Genomic DNA, 20,042 nt, shown 5'->3' with positions numbered 1-20,042 from the left:
AGACCAGAAGAGGGCATTAGATCCCTGAAACCCGAGTTAACAGGAGGTTGTAAGCTGCCTGATGTGGGTGCTGGGAACTGAACTCTGGTCTTCTGCAAGAACAGCAAGTGTTTTTTAACTGCTGGCCATCTCTCCGGCCCTCTTTTAAAGCAATCAGTCTCTTTGTCTGTCTGTCTCTGTGTGCATGCTCACCTGCTGCAGTGCACACATGAAGGTCAAACATGGGTGTTGGGGGTCAAATCCAGATTCTCACACTCACATAGAAAGTACTTTACCATCTGAGCCATCGCCCCCCAGCAGGGGGCCTGTTCTTTTAGGGGATCCCTCAGGCAGTCAGAGAGCATCATGGATTGGAGGGCAGGGTATGCTGGGGTACGTGAATGCTCCAAATGCCCCCTCTTCTGCTCTCCACTCTCCACCCTCTGTGTGCACAGAGGATATCAGAATGGAAGACAAAGGGCCGGTTGCCATTGTTCCCTGAGTCACACAAGGGTGTGGCTTTCCTGGGAGTCAATGGTTGCTGATAACAACAGGGTGAGCCTGGAACAAGGGGCTGTACTTCCTGACAAGCAGGAGCCACAGTCATGGCTGCAGGGACACAGCTCTGCCTGTATGGAGAGCACACTGAGCCACATGTACTAACTAGCCCCTTCAGCATGGGACCCAGATGTAATGAGTCTAGACAGTTCTAGGTGGATTCAGTACTGGGAAAATTCTAGAGGAGAAAATATCTCCAGTATGAAAAGCCCACCTCCCAAGGTGGTCTTTAAACGCCACCTCATTAGAGCTATGACACTTCTCCAGACTCTGGGCCTTCGGCATGGAAACTCCTGTTGTCACTAGACTGAGCTATCTGGGAGCTGGGCTATGCCTGCCTGACTGCAGAGCAGTGGGTCTTAAGAATGTGGTCCAGGCACTCTTGGGGGTGCCAGAGATCTCTCTCTCTAGGATATTTATATTAACACTGCAGTAGCTTGTTTTTCTCTTTCTTCCTTTCTGCCTTCCCTTCCTGTTTCCTTTTTTTTTCTCTCTCTCTTTCTTGGCAGGGTCTTTAAAAAAAAAAATCACCCAGGCTAGCCTCAAACTGACTATATAGCTGGGGCTAACCTCACACTTCTGATCCTCCTGCCTCTACCTCCCACACGCAGGGATTACCGGCAGGAACCACCACACCTGGTTTATGCAGCACTGAGGACGGATCCCAGGGCTTCATACGTGCCAGGCAGGCTCTCTACCCACTGAGCCACATCCCAGGCCCATCATTTGTCTTTTATCCTTTATTTCTCTGCATGTGCAGTGCAGTTTCCCTGAGGTTTGTTGCAGGGGACTATCCCAATTGACTGAACTAAGACGCAGATGTAGGAATCTAGTTGTTTCAGATTAAACCAGACAATGGAGAGATTTGCAAGAACGTAAGCCAGTGCCTCCCCTGGCTACGTGTCTGTGTTGTTTTAGAAAAAGAATTGCTTGTTGCAAAAATAGATTTAGGAGTTGAGGCTAGATTGGGATACCTAGTGAGAGGCTGTCTAAAAAAACTAAAAAGGCAAGCAAACAAACAAGGCAGTTATGATAATTTAATAGTTGTTATTGCTCTTTATAAATGAAAAAAAAACTAACTAGAAACTAGTGTGTAAATCTAATTTCCCCTCCCAGTTTTAATTTCTAATGAAGTAAGTAGTGACAGATAAAACTCACATGAGCAAGAGCTGTTTGGATCCCTTATAATTTTTAAACCAGGCACAGTAGTGCATGCTTATAATCCCAATATTAGAGAGACAGGAGAATTACAAGTTCAAGGCCAGTTTAGGATTCATAGTATGTTCCAGATAAGCCTGAGCTACAGTGGGCTCTGCCTCAGAAATATTAAGAAATAAAAGATCCTTAGACTAACAATTCTGCCTCACGGGTCAGTACAGTCTACCTCCTGCCCTCAGCAGACATGACTAATCGATTTCACATTCACTTTCTCCTGCCTGTTGCCTTTTCCCCATTAGGACCCACTGGAGTAAAGGAAAAAGCTGGACCTGAACCTGGTGAAGAACTCTCTCTCCCCATCCCATACCTTTTCAAGATAATGAGGATGTTCATGGTCCACGGGAGCAAGAGAAGGGCCTGGTTTTGTTGAACGGCTTCCACCGTCCTCCGGGCTACTGTCTCTGGCTTCAACGGCGGGAAGAGGTTGGGAAACCTGAAGGCAGGAAAATATTGGTTTCTCAAGGAGAAATTGGCCTTTCTGCCGGGCACCTTTGTGAGTGGCTAACGTTTCTGAGGGCATCACTTTGGCTCTTCTGAATGAGGGACTCGAGGCTGTGGGGATTCTCTCCTAGTCCATGCCTGTTAAGAGTCCCTCGATCCTGCTCCATCCTGCCCCACCATGTGAGTGGAGTCTGCCCACTAGCAGGGGGTATCTCTGAAAGAATCAAGGAATTAAGAGTCCACCCTGCCGGGCTCATTCTCCAAAATCTGCCAGGGCTCCTGGTACTCACATTGGACTTCCTCCACACTCTACAGCATGGGCCAGCCCTCAGTCTTTCTTACTATACCATCTTGCCTCATCAGCCATTCCCACAGCCTGCTCACTCCTCCTGGGTCCCTGAGAGACTGTCCAGCCTCCCACAGTGCAGGGTGGCCTTAGATCTTACCTCCTGTCTAGCTGCCTAACCACAACCACATCTAGAATGACCTGGCTTGTCAGGTTGTTCTTTGCCAATGGCCTGTCTCCTCCATCAGGTTATGAGTTCTCTGAGGGAGGAGGCCCAATGAATCTCACCCCCTGTTGCATCCTCAGCATCTAGTAGGCCCTGGTACACAGTAGGTGCTCAATAAATACTTGTTCTTTTGCCCTACTCCTCTACTGGGCCTTTCTGCCTGGGGAGGTCCTCAGCCTGCTGGTTCACTAGCCTGTCAGTCAAACAGAGTGGTTTTCCATGGGACTTCCAGATGAACAAGCCGGCAAATACTCACACAACAGGGGCTTCCCATGCCTATTCCGAGGCATCTGACCCCAGACCTGTGTACCCATTGTGTATCGGGCCCATGCACAAATATTCTCTCCAGTTTACGGATAAGGAAGGTGTGTGTGTGTGTGTGTGTGTAGCTCCTAGCACTACTCTAACGACTCTGTTTCTGGCTCTTCCTGCCTTCCTCAGTCTGAAGGCACAGGGCATGTGCTGCTGGCCCTCAAAGGGCTATGATTCACTGTGGTACCAGTAGGATTAAGGGTAGTCAGTCATCAGTCATCATGCCATTCCTGAGCAAGGGGCAGCCTTGGGGCTCACAGACTGCTGTACTCGCCCCCTCCCCCTCCCCCGCCCCCGTACTTCCTCAGTTATGTGACAAGGGCAGCTTTGGTTTGTCTATGCATGAGTGTCTATGTGTGGGCAGGCACATGCTATGCACATGTGTAGAGGGCAGAGGTCAATGTTTGGTATCATTCCTCAGGAGTCATCCACTTTTTTTTTTTTTTTAAAGACGGGGTCTCTCATTGGCCTGGAGCTCACCAACTTGGCTAGCCTGATGGGTCAACAAGCCCAAGGATTTGCCTATCTGCCTCTGCAGTGCTAGGATGATGGGTGCACGCCACCTTTGCCTGGATTTTTATAAACGTGGGTTCCGGAGACCAAACTTTGTTGACTAGGTTTTCTTCCCAGGCCAAGATAGTGAGCGATTCTCAGATAGTGAACCTGTGGCCTAGAAGGGCTGGCCTTGGGGTTTTCACAGAGATCAACTCCAGTGACAGGGTGGTATCTCTATAATGTCCAGCACTGTCTCTAGGAGGAGAGGAGATAGGACTCGCACCTTCAGCATACAGCTCAATTAACTTTTGCTTTTTTTCACCACCACCACCACCGCTGCCACCACCACCGAGTTTCCTCGGGCCCCCTTCCAGGCTCTATACCGTTGACCCTGTCTCTAGCACCATAGTTTTGCCTGGTTCAGAATGCCATGTACATGGGACTGTGCAGAATGTGCTAGTGTGGCTTCTTTCACTTAGCGTTTTGGATATGAGCTTCGTTATTCAGGTCACATATCACTCATTTCCTGTTTTGTTGTTGGGTAGTACTCCACTGTGCACATTCAGTACTGGTGTTTTGTGTAAGCCCCTGTAGAAAGAAGCAGGATTCTAAATGTGGGTAGCTGGTCTTGGACTGAATAAAATGGAGAGAGCGAGCTGAGCAACAGCCTTCGTGTGTCTCTCCCTCTTTCTGCTTCTGGACTGTGGATGTGATGTGACCAGCTGCCTCACGCTCCTGCCACTGTGACTTCCTACCAGGACAGACTGTACCCTCTTATTGTGACCCTCAAAAAAGCCTCTCCTCCTTCCTTAGAGCTGGAAGAGTAACGGATACGGGTGCAGTAGTATCCTGCTGCCTTGTGAGTGGAAAAGGAGCTCTGAGAGCGAGACGAGGCCACGGAATTCTGGGGCTCTTCCTGTGAGGACCGCCGGCTGGGTTGGCTCGGGCGAGGTGGCTGGTCTCACCCACTGACCTGACGCGCATGCCCTGGAACATCTCGGTGCTGGTATGAAAAGGCAGCACGGTGGTGGCCTTGACACCGGGACAGTCCAGCAGCCCCAAGGTCAGGCTCTCCATGAAGGCAAAGGCCGACGCTTTCGACGTGCAGTAGTCGATGGCGCCAGGGATGGCCGACAGCGCAAGCACGGAGTTGAGGCACACGATGTGGCCGTTCTGCAGCTCCAGCATACGTGGCAAGAAGGCCTTGGTGGTCTGAGGGTGGGGTAACAGAAGTCAGTGTGGAACGGCAGAGCCTCTGCCGAGCCCAGCACCCCTGCACTGGGGAGAACAGCCCGCTCAAGGCGCACAGCTAACCTAGTGACTTAGTCCTCAATCTGCAGGGGCTGAGGCCTCCCTGCTGCAGATCACCATGCTGGCCAGTCAGCAGTTCCTGCGTCTCCCTGTCAGTCACTCCTTTTAACTAGCTGCTTTGCCACTGAACATCACGGCTAGCGTAAGCCCTGGTCCCCTTGAGCCTCTCTTTCCCCCACCCCACCCAGGCTTCCTGTCATGCTTATGGCTGGCTCTGGACCAGGAAAGCCCTTACCCAGAATTGGCCCAGGGTGTTGACGTGCTGGGACTTGAGGAGGGCATCATCATCACTGTCCATCAAGCTCTTCCCATGGACCACAGCGGCATTGTTCACCAGGATGGTGATGTCACCCACCTGTGGGCAAGAGGGGGCTGTGGAGCCGTGAGGGCAGCCAGTCCCTGTGGGCTGTCCCTGTGGGGGCACAGACCAGGCTCCGCAACCACCAGCCACATGGCCTTTCTGAGCATCAGTCTTGTTTATAAACGGCGCTGGTGCCATACCAGCTGTGTCTGAGGATTAGAAATAATTTATGGTACATACTATACCCGGAATGCAGCGTATTTATAATAAATGAAGTTATGGTCACATAAAAATGGTTAATGTTACCATGAGTGGGCTATGTAATAGGGTGAATTCTTTTTTCTCTCTTGGAGCTCATTGATCTACCCAGCCCAAATGTTTTGGATTAAGGAAAGGATTTTCCCAGAAGGCAATGGGACATTTGTCTTTTAGAGAAACTTGTAGGGTCTAAATGTCCAAGGGACCACAGAGGTCTGCTCTTTTTGTGTTATCAACTCCAGTCCCTGCCCAAGTAACTTGGACAAGCTTCGTGGAGAGTCCCCAAAGGTGCCCTGCACAGCGTCAGTCTGCCATAGCAACACTCCCTCCTCCCAGGATGCATGAATTCCGTAGGCTGGGGCCAGACACGCCCAGGCTACTCACCTTTTCTCGGACAGCTTTGGCCATTTGGTACACCTCTTCCCGGTTGCCTACATCACAGATGAAGTAGTGGCACTCTGTGCCCATCTGCCGAATCTCTTCTGTTGTCTCTTTCAGGCATTTCTCAGTCCTGCCCCAGAGAACAATCTGGAAGGGAAAAAAACAGCATTGAATAGGTGGCTTTGAAACAGGCTGTACTGATATAATGATTGATACCAGGATTTCAGGTTTTTTTTTGGGGGGGGGGGTTTATTCGAGACAGAGTTTCTCTGTGTAGCTTTGTGCCTTTCCTGGAACTCACTCTGTAGCCCAGGCTAGCCTTGAACTCACAGAGATCCCCCTGGCTCTGACTCCCGAGTGCTGGGGAAATTCAGGATTTTAATAGTCTTTAAAATGCTGGCTTCCTTGATTCTATCCCCAAATAAAGTACTCAAAGCAAATTAACTGTGGGTTTTAAATAAAAATATTAGTAATTATTAGTGTTTGTGTGTGTGTGTGTGTGTGTGTGTGTGTGTGTATACCACAGGGCACACCTGTGCATGGGTGGAGGTTAGAGGACAACTTTTAAGAGGTGACTGCGCCTTCTGCTGTGGGTAGGGATCAAACTTAGGTTGTTAGGACTGTATTTACCTGGTAAACCATCTCGCTAGCTGTCTTAGTTAGGGTTCCTACTGCTGTAATGAAACACTGTGACCAAAAGCAATTTAAAGGGTTTATTCAGCTCACACTTTCAGGTAACTCACAGTCCATCACTGAGGGAAGTCAGGATGGGAACTTACTCAGGGCTGGAGCCTGGAGGCAGGAGCTGATGCAGAGGCCATGGAGGGGTGCTGCTTACTGGCTTGCTCTCAAGCTTGTTCGTCCTGCTTTCTTATAGAGCTCAGAACCACCAGCCCAGGGGTGGCATAACCCACAATGGGCTGGGCCCTCCCCTAGCAATCACTAGTTAAGAAAGTGCCCTACAGGTCTGCCTACAGATCAATCTTATGAAGGCATTTTCTCAACTGGGGTTCCTGCCTCTCTGATGACTCTAAACTGAACATCCCGGCTAGTGTAAGCCCTGGTCCCATCGAAACTCTCTTTCCCCCACCCCACCCAGGCTTCCTGTCACGCTTATGGCTGGCTCTGGACCAGGAATTAGCCAGTACAGTGACCAACAATGAGGTTTTTTTTTTTTTTAATTTTTACTTTAATCTGTGTGTGTGTGTGTGTGTGTGTGTGTGTGTGTGTGAGAGAGAGAGAGAGAGAGAGAGAGAGAGAGAGAGAGAGAGAGAGAGAGAGAGTGTGTGTGTGAGAGAGAGAGACAGAGAGCACACAGTTCATGGGTACAGGATCCAGCAGAGGCCAGAAGAGGGCATCAGATCCCCTGGAGCTAGAGTTACAGATTGCCCAATATGAGTGCTGGGAACAGAACACAGGTCCTCTGGAAGATCAGTAAGTGCTCTTAACCATTGAGCCGTCTCTGGGCCCCAACAAAATTTTAAAAGGGACATCACCTACTCCTAAGCAAGGCAGCTGTGTCTGAGCACATTTATGACCAGTCAGCTGGTATGTTAAGTTCAAGCCTTTCTGATATACTCTTCCCAGCAGGACACTTCCTGCCAGCCCAGTTCTAGCCTTTTCCTTGATTCTTAGAAGCAACAGAAAAGCTTTCTGTTCTGTACACTATTCTAGAATGTTTTCTGTTAGGAACCAGCTGGCCTTCTCACCAATTATGTTTAGAGCTGGGATTATTCCCACCAGCCACTAGGAAGGATGGGGTCACACTCTCCTTCTACAAGGCCTTGGAGGGTATCCAGCTCACGGTGGTCACACTGGGAAGGAAGGATGCAGGAGGGACAGGGTGGAGACAGTGAGACTCCTGCTGAGAAGCAAGGGCTTCCTTACCCAGCAGGTAGTAAGTGTAGGAGTGACCCAGTGACCTTGACAGGACCTGTAAGTGGGTGCTTAGGCAGATGTATGACTGGACCACAGGATGCTGGGAACTGAAGCCTGGCCAGTCCTTAGCCTTGACCTGAAGGGGGACAATACATCTCCCCACCCCAAAGAGCCCCAGTTTGGGTGCTTGGAGAGCTAGCTGCCCTGAGGTGCAGCTTTACGGTACAGCGGTAGAATCACCGCATTCAGGTAAATCAGCACAAGAGAGGCGAGGCTCCAGCAAGGGTCTGGGGTTCTTTCCTTTTTAAAGATTTTCTTTTCTTTCTTTCTTTTTTTTAAATCTTGTGTGTGTGTGTGTGTGTGTGTGTGTGTGTGTGTGTGTGCCTGATGTAGGTAGGTGCACCCCATGTAAGCCAGTGACTATGAAGGCCAGATGAACATGTGATCCCCTGGAACTGGTTACAGGTGATTGTGAGGCTCCATGTGGGTGCTAGGAACTGAACCCGGGTCCTCTGCAAGAGCAGCAAGTGCTCTTAACCCCTGAGCCATCTCTCCAGCCACAGATCTATGTTTCTTTTCTCTTTAAAATCATCAGCGAGGGGCTTGATGCCACTCTGAACCCCTGTGGTTTTCTTAGCACAAATAAGTGTGCACAGGGGCATCCAAAGGGGCCCCGGTGCCCCATGCTCTTGCCGGTTCTTGGAAGTCTAGAGACAGTCAGAGTCTAAAGCTTGCTTGCCATGGTCTGCCCAGGCTATTTGCAATCAAGAACCAGGGAGACCATGCCTGTCAACTGGGCTGGAAGATGGCCCTGGAGAGGGGGACAGCACTGGTCAGGAAGTGGGGGACGAAGGCTCATGGGCACTGTCTCCTGTGAGTAGGCAAAGACCACAATCAGAACCCTGGTCCTCTTGAGCTCACCCCTTGTGTACTGGCAGAGTGGCTCTACTTCTCTCCCCGGTACCAAGGCTAAGTGTTTCTATAAACCTGGAGTCCCCAGGACTCAATTCTGTTCTACTTATTTTACTATCTCAGTGCCTACCAAAGCACATGTTGTCTGTTGGATGAATGAATACATTAAGGGCCACCATTGGGACAGCGTGGGCATTAAACTACCTCTCAAGATTGAAAGATTACCCATCCTCTGCGGCCGAGCTAATTGCAGCCCCAGAACCTTTCATATATGAGTCTCTGTGGACTAGGAGTCAGCGGGACTTGGGGTTTCCTAGAGCACTCAACCCAGGAAGGCCGAGCTGAGGGGAGGCCTGCGGGGGGGGGGGGGGGGCGGTGTGCAGACAAGGAGCTAGCCGTGGTTCTGGGCAAAGGTGCGCTGCAGGGGTAGGCGCATCTCTCTGGGCAGATCTCTGTGTCTGCTGTCTGTGTGTCTGTGTCCGTCAGTGCTAGGACCTCCAAACCCGTCTGAGAATGTACCTGTGTGTCTATAAGTCTGCATCTGTGTGTCTTGAATGCATGTGCATCTATGAATTCACACTTGCGGATGTCTGTGTGCCTGTGAGCATGCTCTGTGTGTATGTATCTGTGAACATGTATCTATGAGCCAGCATCTGTGAATAGGCTCCATGAGTCTTGCATCTGAACATAGGTGTGCTTCCGTGAATGTGCGCAATCCTATGCATTTGTATCTCCAGATCCTCTGGTGGATGGATGCACACAGGTCTTTGGATAGGACACCCTATGTCCATCTGTCCTTATGAGTCAGCCTGCATCTCTGTGGTGATGGTGGCTCCAATGTGGTATGGGGAGGGCTTGAAGGCACAGGGTGAAGCTGCTCTAGTGAGAGGCTCCTCCTGGAGACCTGCCTGGCTCTCGGGGAGTGTCCCTGAAGGGTGCGATACCTGCAGAAAAGTCGCCCAAGTGGCTCTGCCACAGTCCCCCGAGTAACCACCAGTGTTGAGGGGTCCTGCCCAGGACCAGGTGGAGATGACGGTGGCAGGGAGAGGCGAGGTTTGAGGGAGAGCAGATAGGACCCCAGGGAAGAGACAGCCCTGGAAACTGGTTCAGCTTCCTCTTAATTCCCTGGTTGACCAGCTGGCACAGTCCGGCTAACCTAAGCTTATGAAGGCAGGATTGGTGTCTCCACACCTCTTGGCTTCCCATCTTCTGTGAGGTGAGACAGTGGGCTTCTGTCCCCTGCCCCTCTCAGGTGAGCAGGAGGAGGAGGGAGAGGCCTTGGACCTAGGTAAGAACTGTCAGCCAGGCCTGCCCTGATTTGCCTTAATGGCATCTATGGGTCTCAGTAGCTGAAGCCCTCCTCATCCTCTGCTTTAGAGACTTACGCCCCCCCACTTTCTGTACTTGGGAACTGAGGCTCAGGTAATTAAGTCAGATGTCCAGTGCTACACCTGGTGGGAGATGGAGGCGGGATCTGAACCCAGGATCTACTCTCTGCAGGTGCGGCCCTGAGGCATGGCAGCATAGGGTAAGCTTTGAAGACCCAACTCCAAATCCACCCAGTGCTGGTGTCCATTCCTGCCCCAAATCTCTCCTTGGGTCTCATCTAGCTTGGTGTCTCTACCAGAACTTCATCCACCTGCCTGCCCGGGCTAGAGAATCTGCTCTGGGAAGGGGCTGAGCCCAGTGCTGGGACCTAAGAGAACAAAAGAGACACAGTTCCCACCTCAGGAGCTCATCCCAGGAAGGAGGGTTGAGGGCTTGAAGAAGCATCAGTCTCAACCAAGGGGAAGAGGACAAGGAAGAAACCTGGGGCCTGGGGGAATGCAGGAGGTAGCCATACTGTGACTATTCACAGAGAAGAAAACTGGCTCAGAGAGGCTAAGCACCTTGTCCGAGGCCACACACACTGAGCGACAGAGCTGGTGTTTGAACATCAGTATTGTCTGGCTCCAAGCACAGGCAGCCAGGGACAACTGCTGCTCTCTCTCCTCAGTTCAACCCCCAGTACTACTGAAAACAAGATAAAACTGTGTCTGTCCCCTTCCGAGGTCCTGAGGGGACTCAGCCCAGAGCTGGTGCCCACTGAGTGTCCTGCAGGCTCACTCTGCTGGGATTTCCCTGGGAAGGAAGGGCAGACAAATCACACATCACCCTCGACGTACGATAGTCACTCAAAGAATTGGTGTGTTATGGCCAGGAAAGAAGTTCGGGATTCAGGGTGCAAACAAAAGAGGCAGCAGCAAGGGATAACCCAGAAAAACCCCTCTGACACCTCAACAGGTCAAGGAAGCAGGTAGCTTCAGAGGGACCCCAGAGGGAAGGCCCGGGCCTGCCTGCTGCGCGCTTCTGGATGTCTGGTTATAGGGAGAGTCTCTAACGAACAAGGTAATTTATGATCTTAGAAACCGGGGCTGGTGAGATGGTTCAGCTGGTAAAGAGATGGCCCTTGCTGGTCACCAAGTCTGATGATCTGAGTTCGCTCTCTGGGACTCGCATGGTGGAAGGAGACAACTGACCACTGGACGTTGTCCTCTGACTTCCTAACACGTGCTGTGTCCCCTTCCCCCTCCCCCATGTAAAAACTGACAACCGTAATAACCACTGCCCTGAAGCTAGGTGTAATGGTACACATCTATAGTCCCAGTATCAGGGACTGAGGCAGGAGGATGCCCAGTTCAAGGCCAACCTGGGCTACAGAGTAGGACCTTGTCTCAAAGCAAGACAAGTAACAATAAGAACAGAAGCAAAACAAAAGGCCTACCACAAACCTCCCCACGTAACTCAGCATTGGTAACCTCTGCCTAGCCTCAGCCCCATCAAGACCTCTCCCAGGCCTCCGCTCACAATAAAACGTCTATTTGTTGTCTCTCTCTCTCCATTATTTTTCTTTAAAACAGTAAGGCTCTTTGCAAACTGCTAGTCATCCTACAAAGCAGAGCCTGAATGTCCCCTCAGTTCCAAAGCCTCTCTGGCTGTTCCTTCCACCCTTTCTACAACACTGGCCAATGGCTAATATTAACAGAGCCCTTATCACGGCCCAGGCCCTGTGCCAAGGACTCGGATATGCCCTCTTTCATCCTCACACCTTGTGGGTGGGTATGTTACTCCCCACAATAGATGAGTCTCAGACAGATAAAGTGACTTGCCCAGGGTCACGCCTCTCCTATCCTCACAGTTGTATGACTCAGAACCCCTGCTCCTCCCTGCTAAGGCTAGCCCTTGTTTTGTGTTTCCACTGGCAGACAGAGAAGCGTGTCGACCATTTGGAAGTCCTTTGCCTTGGCTCAGAGTCCCTTAGGGACTCTTATTCATCTTGTGAATCCAGTACCGGCCAGGCTCAGCTGACCCAGTCACATGGCACTGGTCCAGCTAGAAAAGTCTGCTGATCTTAGGACACTGGTATCCCTTCCCACTCAGCCTTGCTTCCCTATCTGGGGAGATATGCTAGGGACTGACTGAGTGTGGGGGTGGGGCATCCCACCGGCGATGTGAGCAGGTAGTCTCAGGTCCAACTGCTTGGGCAGGTCTTTGGTGAGGGAGTTAGAGCGTTCAGGGCCCGTGGGCCCTGCGGCTTAGAGTCAGACTGGTAACGTTGGCCTTGCAGACAGAAGGAAAATGTCCATCAGAGACTCCAGGCATGGTGGGCAGAGCAGCAGACTGGGTGAGGGAGGTTTGGAAGGGGTGTGGCTTGCCGTCACTCCCAGCACAGCAGATGGAATAGGAGGGTGCTTATTAAGACCCAAGCTAATGGCTGGGTGAGGGTGAGCATGGGAGTTTCAGTCTATCATACCGTCAGAGCTAGGGCGGTCCTGAAGAGAAGGAGACGGGTGCAAACCTGCGGGAGTGCCTGTGGTATCTGAAACATCGACACGGTCCTTTCTATTTATTTTTGTGGTATCAGGGATTGAACTCTAGACATGCTAGGTAAGCATTCTACCAGTGAGCTACAATCCTCCAAGTTCCACCTCTTCTTAAAAACACTTTATTTTGAGACAGGGTCAAATGTTGGCCAGGCTGGCCTTGAGTTGGCTCTGTAGCCCAGGCAGGCGTTGAACATGTGACTCTTCTACATCAGCCTTCCAGGTAGCCTGGGAACAGAGCACACTCTCAGAACTAAAGGTGTCAGGTATGGTGGCCCATATCTGTAATATGAGCCATGGGAGGCTGAGGCGGAAGGATCATGAGTTCATGGGCTGCCTGTCTCAAATACACCTTTTATATTCCTGTGCATTTTCTTTTTAGATGGGGTCTCATATAGCTAAGGTTGTCCTTGAACTGTCTAGGTGGCTGATAACCTTGAACTTCTGATCTTCCTGTCTTTACCTCCCAAATTCTGAGATTATAGGTGTGTATCACCACATCTGGCTGCCTATTTTTTTTTTTTTCCCAGACAGGGCTTCATGTAGCCTATCCAGGTCTCATAGCCAATATGGAGCTGAGGGTGACCTTGAACTTGTGATCCTCCTGTTTCTACTACCCTTGTGCTAGGATTACAGGCATGCATGAGCATGCTGGTTTTATGCAGTGCTGGGGAATCAAACTCAGGGCTTCATGCATGCTAGGCAAGCACTCAACCAACTGAGCAACATCCCCTAGCTCAACCCTAAGGTATTTCCTAAGAGGGAAACCCCATCTCTTGAATACAGTGGAACCTGGCCCTGGAGCCAGTCTAGGTTAAGTTCCTCTGATCTGTCATTGTCAACTTGGGGACCCTAGGGACCTCCATGAGTTGAAGTTTGAGTGCCTGCTTGGAAGGGGAGTAGGAGCAGTAGGGAAGCTGATTTTGGACCAGCTGGGATTATTACCAACAACACAGGCGCCACAGAGCCCTGTTTCCAGAGATTTGCCAGGCCTACAACACTGGAGGTGTTGAGGATGATGGTGTCCCAAAGGCCCCACCTGGGGCACTCTGTTTTGCTTCCCCTAGACACAGCCTTGCCTGGGTCAGAACTTCAGTGGCTTCTGTCTCATCTTTCCCCTGACTTGAAAGATGTCCTTCAGCTACAGCCATAGGCCAGGCAGGGTCCAGCCTGCCCATCTTTAGGGTCAGCTGCAGGAGCTTGGTGGGCAGATTTCCCTAGGAGGCTTGATTTTTAAGCTGGACTCTGGGGATTCTAGGGAGGAGCCTCTGGGCATGTTAAGAGGGAGAAGGCAGCCTGGGGTGTGGTGGCACACACCTTTAATCCCATCACTTGGGAGGTAGAGGCAGGCGGATCTCTGTGAGTTCGAGGCCAACCTGGTCTACAGAGTGAGTTCCAGGACAACTGGTGCTACACAGAGACGCTGTCTCAGAAAAACAAAAGCAAAAACAAACAAGAAAAGAGGGAGAAGGCTGGGCGGTGGTGGCACATGCCTTTAGTCCCAGCACTCGGAAGGAAGAGCTAGGCGGATCTTTGAGTTCAAGGCCAGCCTGGTCTACAGAGCGAGATCCAGGCACCAAAACAACAGAGAAACCCTGTCTCGAAAAAACAAAACGAAACGAAACGAAACGAAACGAAACAAAACAAAACAAAACAAAACAAAACAAAACAAGAGTGAGAAGACTTGGGAGACACGTCTAGGACTGTGTCTCTGCCTGCCCCAGGCATCCACAGTGGTGTCACTTTAATTCAGCTTCTAGAGCTGTTGTCTCTACAAAGACTGGTTCCAACAGGAACAGGCTTGAAGCTCCAGCCCCCAACTGGCTCTGTTAGGAGGCCCTTTTCCTAGCGACAAGCCCCGGGTGCTTGCCCCATTTCTCATCTATTGCCAGCGCTGTCTTGTCACCTTGTTTACAGACAAGAGGCCCCCCTTCTTTCCAAATGACAATCAAAGTGATGCCCATGTACCAGCTGAGCTGCCCCCCCCCCAGTCACTCCCCAAGGCTACATGCCCCAGTCCACACTCACAGGGGACAGAGAGGGAAGAGCAGCTACTGCATTCAGCACACTGTGACCAGGGAAGGCAAGATACAGAGCCTCAGATGGTCTTCTCAGCATCACCATGGACAGCTCTGGTTTTTCAGCCTGTGTGTGTGAGTGTGCATGCATGTACGAAGGCCAGAGAGTGATGGTATCTTCTTGACAGCCTCCACCCTGAGACAAAGGGCTCTCACAGAACCTGCGGCTCATCCATTCAGCAAGACGACCTGGTCAGCAAACCCCTGAAATCATATTGTCTCTTATCTCCCTAGGACGAGCATTACAGACTTGTGGTGCTGGGCCCAGCTTTTCACATGGGTGCCAGGGATCTGAACTCAGATCCTTACGGGAATACAGTCAGAACTTTGCTGACAGAGCCATCTCCTGGTTGGTAGGACCTTTTATGAGAAGGGGCATCTGTTTCTGTTGCTGTGTTAGTGACGGTAATATTAGTATTTATTTGGCAATACTAATGGCCTCAGGTTCATTATAGGAATCGCAAGGCCAACCTACAAATCCCCGACTGCAGCTTGGAGCTGGGCAGTGACTTCCTCCAGGCCGGGTGCCACTAACCTGGAGACCGGAAGCCCTAACCCGTGTCCTGCGGCGCTGACAACTCTAGGGAAGGGTCCACAGACACTGCTACACGAGGGAACTGAGGCACAGAGGAAAAGGAACACAATTTACCCATGTGCCACCTGATTCTCAAACCTGTGCCCTTGACCACTGACTGCCTCGAGGAACAAAGGGATCCTGTGTGCCTGTTCACGGCACAGCTATCACTAAGCAACGTGTCCGGGTATTACAGCACCCACGTGCCTGTCTGGATGGCCTCCCGGGGAAGGAGAGGCAGCACAGACCTGTATTTGTGTGACTCCTGCTGGCCAGATGGTCACTGTGTGGGCAAGAGTGACAAACCTCACCTGCTGTGAAAATGCCCAGGCCCTGCAGGCTGGACCAAAGGGGCCAGCAGGTCATGTGCTCCTATTGGTGGGAGCATAGGAAAAGCAGGTAGGAGGAGGGATGGCACCTGCCAGGGCCATCTGTGTCCTCACGTGAGTGGGAGGGAGGCCACAGCCACTGCTGCTTGGGCTCTTGTTTTGTGCATGTCCCTATCTTAGGGGCCTTAGATTAAATCCTCACAACAGCCCAGAAGCTGGATGAGTGGGAGGATATGTGACCTCATGGAGTCACGTCCAAGTCCTGACAGCCAATGCTGGCAACTGCAGCCTTATTTGCAGATACGACCCAGCCAAAGCCCCCAAGGAGAGACTATCATGGATTAGGGTGGGTCCTAAGTCCTTATTAGAGATGAAAGGGATGAACAGAGGAATCTGTTGGGGAAGGGGGGCCCAGAACTGTGACAGAATAGATCTGTATTTTTTGCCTGTTTTACTTATTTTCCCTTGAGACAAGGTCTCACTCTTTAGCTTAGGCTGGCCTTAAACTTGACAATCCACCTGCCTCAGCTTGTGCCACCACACCAGGCTAAGATCTGTAGTTATAAAGTACTTAGCTTGTGGTCACTTCCTATGGCTGTCATAGGTGGGTCCTGTTATCCCCATTCAACACATATGCCCCAGAGACGCTGCGTGGCATTGAGGCCAGAAAGTCATGGAGCCTGTGGGCTCAGTCACCAGACCACTTCACCACACTGCTGTTTGTAGGTGCCTCCTCTATCCTCCCCAGAGATGCTTCATGGTTCCATATAGGTTCTTTTCTCTAACTCTGCACCCAATCCATCAATGTTCTTGTCATCCATGCTCTGAATCCAGCTACTCTGGGCCAAGCTTCCCCTCAAGCAGACTGTGGCCATGGCCCCAACTGATCCTCTCCCGGCTTTGCCCCTGCTTCAGGTAAGATGTAACACAACAGCCAGAGATCCTTCTAGAACCTAAGCAGGGCTTTGTCACTGGATTCCACAGCTCATTCAGTAAAATTCATCAATGGCCATACTTGCTATTTGCCAACTTTCTCAGGACATATTAGCTTCTGCTTGAGCAATCATGCAGAACCCTTCTGCCTACCTCAGTGTGGCTTTTCTGTGCTCTGTCCTTCAAGGGCATCCTATCTCCTCATGACTGCTCCAGTGTATAGCCAAGAGGCCTTCAGGGAGTCAGTACCAATTGACTGACACTTGCTCCACCCCTCCATCCCTGCCGTATTTCCTGTCTCTTGTCTTTTCTTCGAGACAGATGCTCCTATCTCTACACAATGGATCTCTCTTGAGACCCTGAAACTGCTACCTGCCAAGAGGTAGTGTTCAGCTTTGCTCAAAACCAAGTGAGACCTGACTGGGGTCTCCCCTACCCCCGTCCTCAATCCCTGGTGTGATTCTTATATTGGTTCTGAGTCAGCTGTTCTCTCTAGCTAGAAGAACAAGGGCTCTTGCTTCTTTCCATAAATATCAGTTACCACCACAGGGAAGACCCAGGCTACAGTTCCTGGCTGAAGTCCTAGGACCTCTGTCCCACTTTCCCTGGCTGGACTTTAAGGGACAGAAGGCCAGTGTGTCTTAAAGTGCTTGCCAGGTAAGAAGGAAGACCAGATTTTGGATTCCCAGAGCCACATGGTGGCCCCTGTGTTATCCCAGCACAGGAGGCCGAATCTCGGGAGTAAGTTGGCTAGCAAGACTAGTCCAAACAGCAAACCCAGGGTTCAGTGGGAGGCCCTGCTTCAATATGTAAGGTAGAGAGCGATCGAGGAAGACATTCAACTTCAACCCAGGGAGATATGTACATACAGGCACATGCCCACACATTTGAACACACCGACACACATGCAAGCATACCACACACACCTACAACAATGAAACAAAAGCTCCAGATGACCATGCAAAACAGGGGTGGTTGAAAGTGTCCCAAGAGGAACACAAAACTCCCCAGGATGGAGATAGACCGAAGTGGTACTGAAAGGGGCAGGCTGCTGGAATAAGGTAACATTTCAGTAGAGATCTGAGGGATGTGAAGGAGGGAGCCCAGAGGAAAGAGACAAACAGAGCACCTAATGTATGCACAGGCCCCAGGTGGGAAGGGGCTCGATGTGGTGATGGCGTGGTGATGCGCAGTGTGTCGGAGACGAACGGCAGATGCCAGCCACAGTGGGCACTGAATTCTATTTTGAGTGTGATAGCGTGGGGTCTGGCAGTAGTCATACTATGAGCAGGGGTATGTCAGCCTCTGTTCTGGATGTTGGGATGAGTTTTGAGTCCTGGAAGGGGAATTTAGGAGTCAGGTAGGGTGGGACTAGTCAGGAGGTGTGGTACACTTGGGTGATGGGGTGCTTGGGAAGGGAGATGGAGAAGAGGAATCTAGGAGGCTTGCGGGATTGGCTGCAGGCTGTCCAAGGAGAAGGTACAAAAAGAAAGCTGCCATCCAGAGCCCCAGGCCTCCTGCACCAGGGAAAGTGGGCTTTGCTAAGTCTGGGGATCCGGGATGACAAAGAGCTGGACCAAGTGAGTCCCCAGGCTCCTTCAGTTTCTGAAAGCACAGCACTGGTGAAGCAGAGGGAGGGGGAGTGCCAGGCCAGCTAGCCATCTAGGTTGTAAACACAGTTTCAAATAACAGTGGCCCCTGTCCCTGGTGCCTGGCTCTGTGTGCTCCATGTAGATGGAGCAAGGCTGGCCAGCAGGCTCACATGACTGAGGCAGTGGCCAGGCACAGCATGCAGGCCACTGCTCTGGCAGGAGGCTCCAGGAAGCCTTTCTGCCAGTAGAGGTAGGGTGAGGTGGTGGGGGTATTGGTGAAGGAGGGGCAGATGCAGGGGGGCTGGACTGCAGTGGGTAGACTGGTTGGTGGGGGAGGGATTAGGGCCCCAGGCTGGATGGGGAGAGGAGGGGACAGGGATGCAATGGGTTAGTAGAGGCCTGGGGTTGGAGTCCAAAGTGCAGACAGAGGTGAGGTGGGGGAGTGCTAGGCTCAGAGGGCAAGAGGTTAGAGATAGAAAAGGGGTACAGCCCTGTGACCGCTCAGACCCCAGGCTCTTCCTCCATGACCAGATTGGCAGTAAACAAATGCACTGATGTCATGGGTGCTGCTGACTGGCAGCAAAATCCACAGCTGCATATGGGCTGCAAGGTACCAAGCAGCCTCAGGCCACAGGGCCTGTTAGAGACACGCGGGCTTCCTCCAGCCACATGTTTGTCCTCGCTCTTCAGCGAGGGCAGCCCAGCTGCACACACTGACAGGATGCTGCAAAAGCCACCAGACATTGCAACACGTAGCCAGTCTGCTGGCCGCTGGGTGAACCATGCGCCACCCACCCACCTCAGCCACAGGCACCCGCCCAGCTGGAGGGCTTGCCTCCTGTGGAGCATCCCCAGGACTGGCAGCTTCCACCATCTGCAGTCTGCCTCCCATGGGTAGGGACTGCAGTGGAATCCTGGACCTGCACCTTCCTCAAGGGACCTCCAGACTCAGGGGGCAGGTCCTTAGGTCTGCTCTGGTCTTCGTCCAGTGGGTTGGGAGTGTCTACTATGGCTCTCAGTGTCTGCAGGGGCTCTGGACTTTACAAAAGTTCACTCAGACGTGTGTAATATTCTCCAGGTATAATGATATGCCAAACGGTATGGTGCCTGCTGTCCTCAGCCAGTCTGCTTAGTGCAGAGGTCTCCCTGGCTGCAGCTCCTTGGCCTTACTGCCCTTTGTTTGGTCAGGGCCCCCAGGAATCTACTCAGGAGTGGATTTGCTATGTGGATGAGTCACTTGGGGTCCCTAGGCTCCACCATTTCCAGCTGGCTTTCTTATACTGGGGAAGGTCAAAAGTGCAAGAAAATGCTTTCTGGAACAGGAAGGCTGCCGAGCAGCCAGAGATGCTGGGTCCGCCTGGGGACAGCCTGGAGCCACAGAGAGCCCAGGGGATTTGCTGTCCCTGATGGTCCTCAAACTTGGCTTCTAGTTTACAAGGAGAAGCTGGGGCTTTGGTCCCTTAGAGGTAAGCAGTTCTCTGGGTCTCAGAACTCACACCTATCCTGCAGAGAGCCTTGAAGTGACCCCAGATCCCTGGGGGTGGGGAGTGGGAGGCAGGCCAGAGGTTGACACTGGTGTGTTCTGTGGCTCTCCACCTTATCTTTGGAGACCAAGTCTTGTCACTGAACATGGATGTCACAGTTCTGGCTAGGCTGGCTGGCCATCAGGATCCTGGGATCCACCTGTCTCCTCTCTCCAGTACTGGGGTTCCAGGTGCCCACAGCATGGAGGGCTTTTCCATGGGTGTCTGAACTCAAGGTCCTTATGCTTGCATAGGAAGCACTTTGGCCACCAAACCGTCCCTTAGTCCCGTGACCCCAGATACCAATGACCCCTGGGATGTGGCGAGAGGCAGTCTTCTCTTTTGACTGACTTGGTCTTTACCCTCCTCCCCTTCCACTGTCTAGCTTCATTATCTTTATAACATCTGGTCACTTTGTGGAATGACAATAGTTAGGATGTGCCGCCCCCTCCCCTGCCCCCTGCAAATCATTCAGGCATTCTGGGTAATGGGGTGCCTGGTGAGCATGTGAGTGATGACTGGCATTGTGTTGCCATTCTTGTCAGCAACGATAAAGCTGCTGATTGCCCCTAGGACCAGCCACAAAATGAGAAG

At 51.7% G+C, this 20,042-nt stretch overlaps 2 protein-coding genes across 4 annotated transcripts in view; one reads left to right on the top strand and one right to left on the bottom strand.

The window, feature by feature from the left end:
* The window catches only part of LOC121820872 (arylacetamide deacetylase-like 4), a 113,689-nt gene that overhangs the window by 9,088 nt on the left and 84,559 nt on the right, over nucleotides 1-20,042 (top strand). For both annotated transcript variants that reach the window (XR_013049448.1, XR_013049449.1), the window contains exons 3-4: nucleotides 1,995-2,248; nucleotides 4,329-4,493. The gene's annotated coding sequence lies outside the window, so the exon portion shown is untranslated. Of the gene's footprint in view, nucleotides 1-1,994; nucleotides 2,249-4,328 lie in introns of those variants that run through there.
* Dhrs3 (dehydrogenase/reductase 3) overlaps nucleotides 1-20,042 on the bottom strand; it is a 35,051-nt gene that overhangs the window by 1,118 nt on the left and 13,891 nt on the right. For both annotated transcript variants that reach the window (XM_042272542.2, XM_042272543.2), the window contains exons 3-6: nucleotides 5,770-5,913; nucleotides 5,062-5,181; nucleotides 4,489-4,727; nucleotides 2,063-2,188 (exon numbers count right to left, since the gene is read on the bottom strand). In XM_042272542.2, coding sequence (XP_042128476.1) covers nucleotides 2,063-2,188; nucleotides 4,489-4,727; nucleotides 5,062-5,181; nucleotides 5,770-5,913 — 629 coding nt within the window. The remainder of the gene's footprint in view (nucleotides 1-2,062; nucleotides 2,189-4,488; nucleotides 4,728-5,061; nucleotides 5,182-5,769; nucleotides 5,914-20,042) is intronic.

This window comes from Peromyscus maniculatus, chromosome 2, assembly GCF_049852395.1.
Source record: "Peromyscus maniculatus bairdii isolate BWxNUB_F1_BW_parent chromosome 2, HU_Pman_BW_mat_3.1, whole genome shotgun sequence".
Classification (NCBI taxonomy): Eukaryota; Metazoa; Chordata; class Mammalia; order Rodentia; family Cricetidae; genus Peromyscus; species Peromyscus maniculatus.
This window is presented reverse-complemented; position numbering and strand designations above follow the sequence as displayed.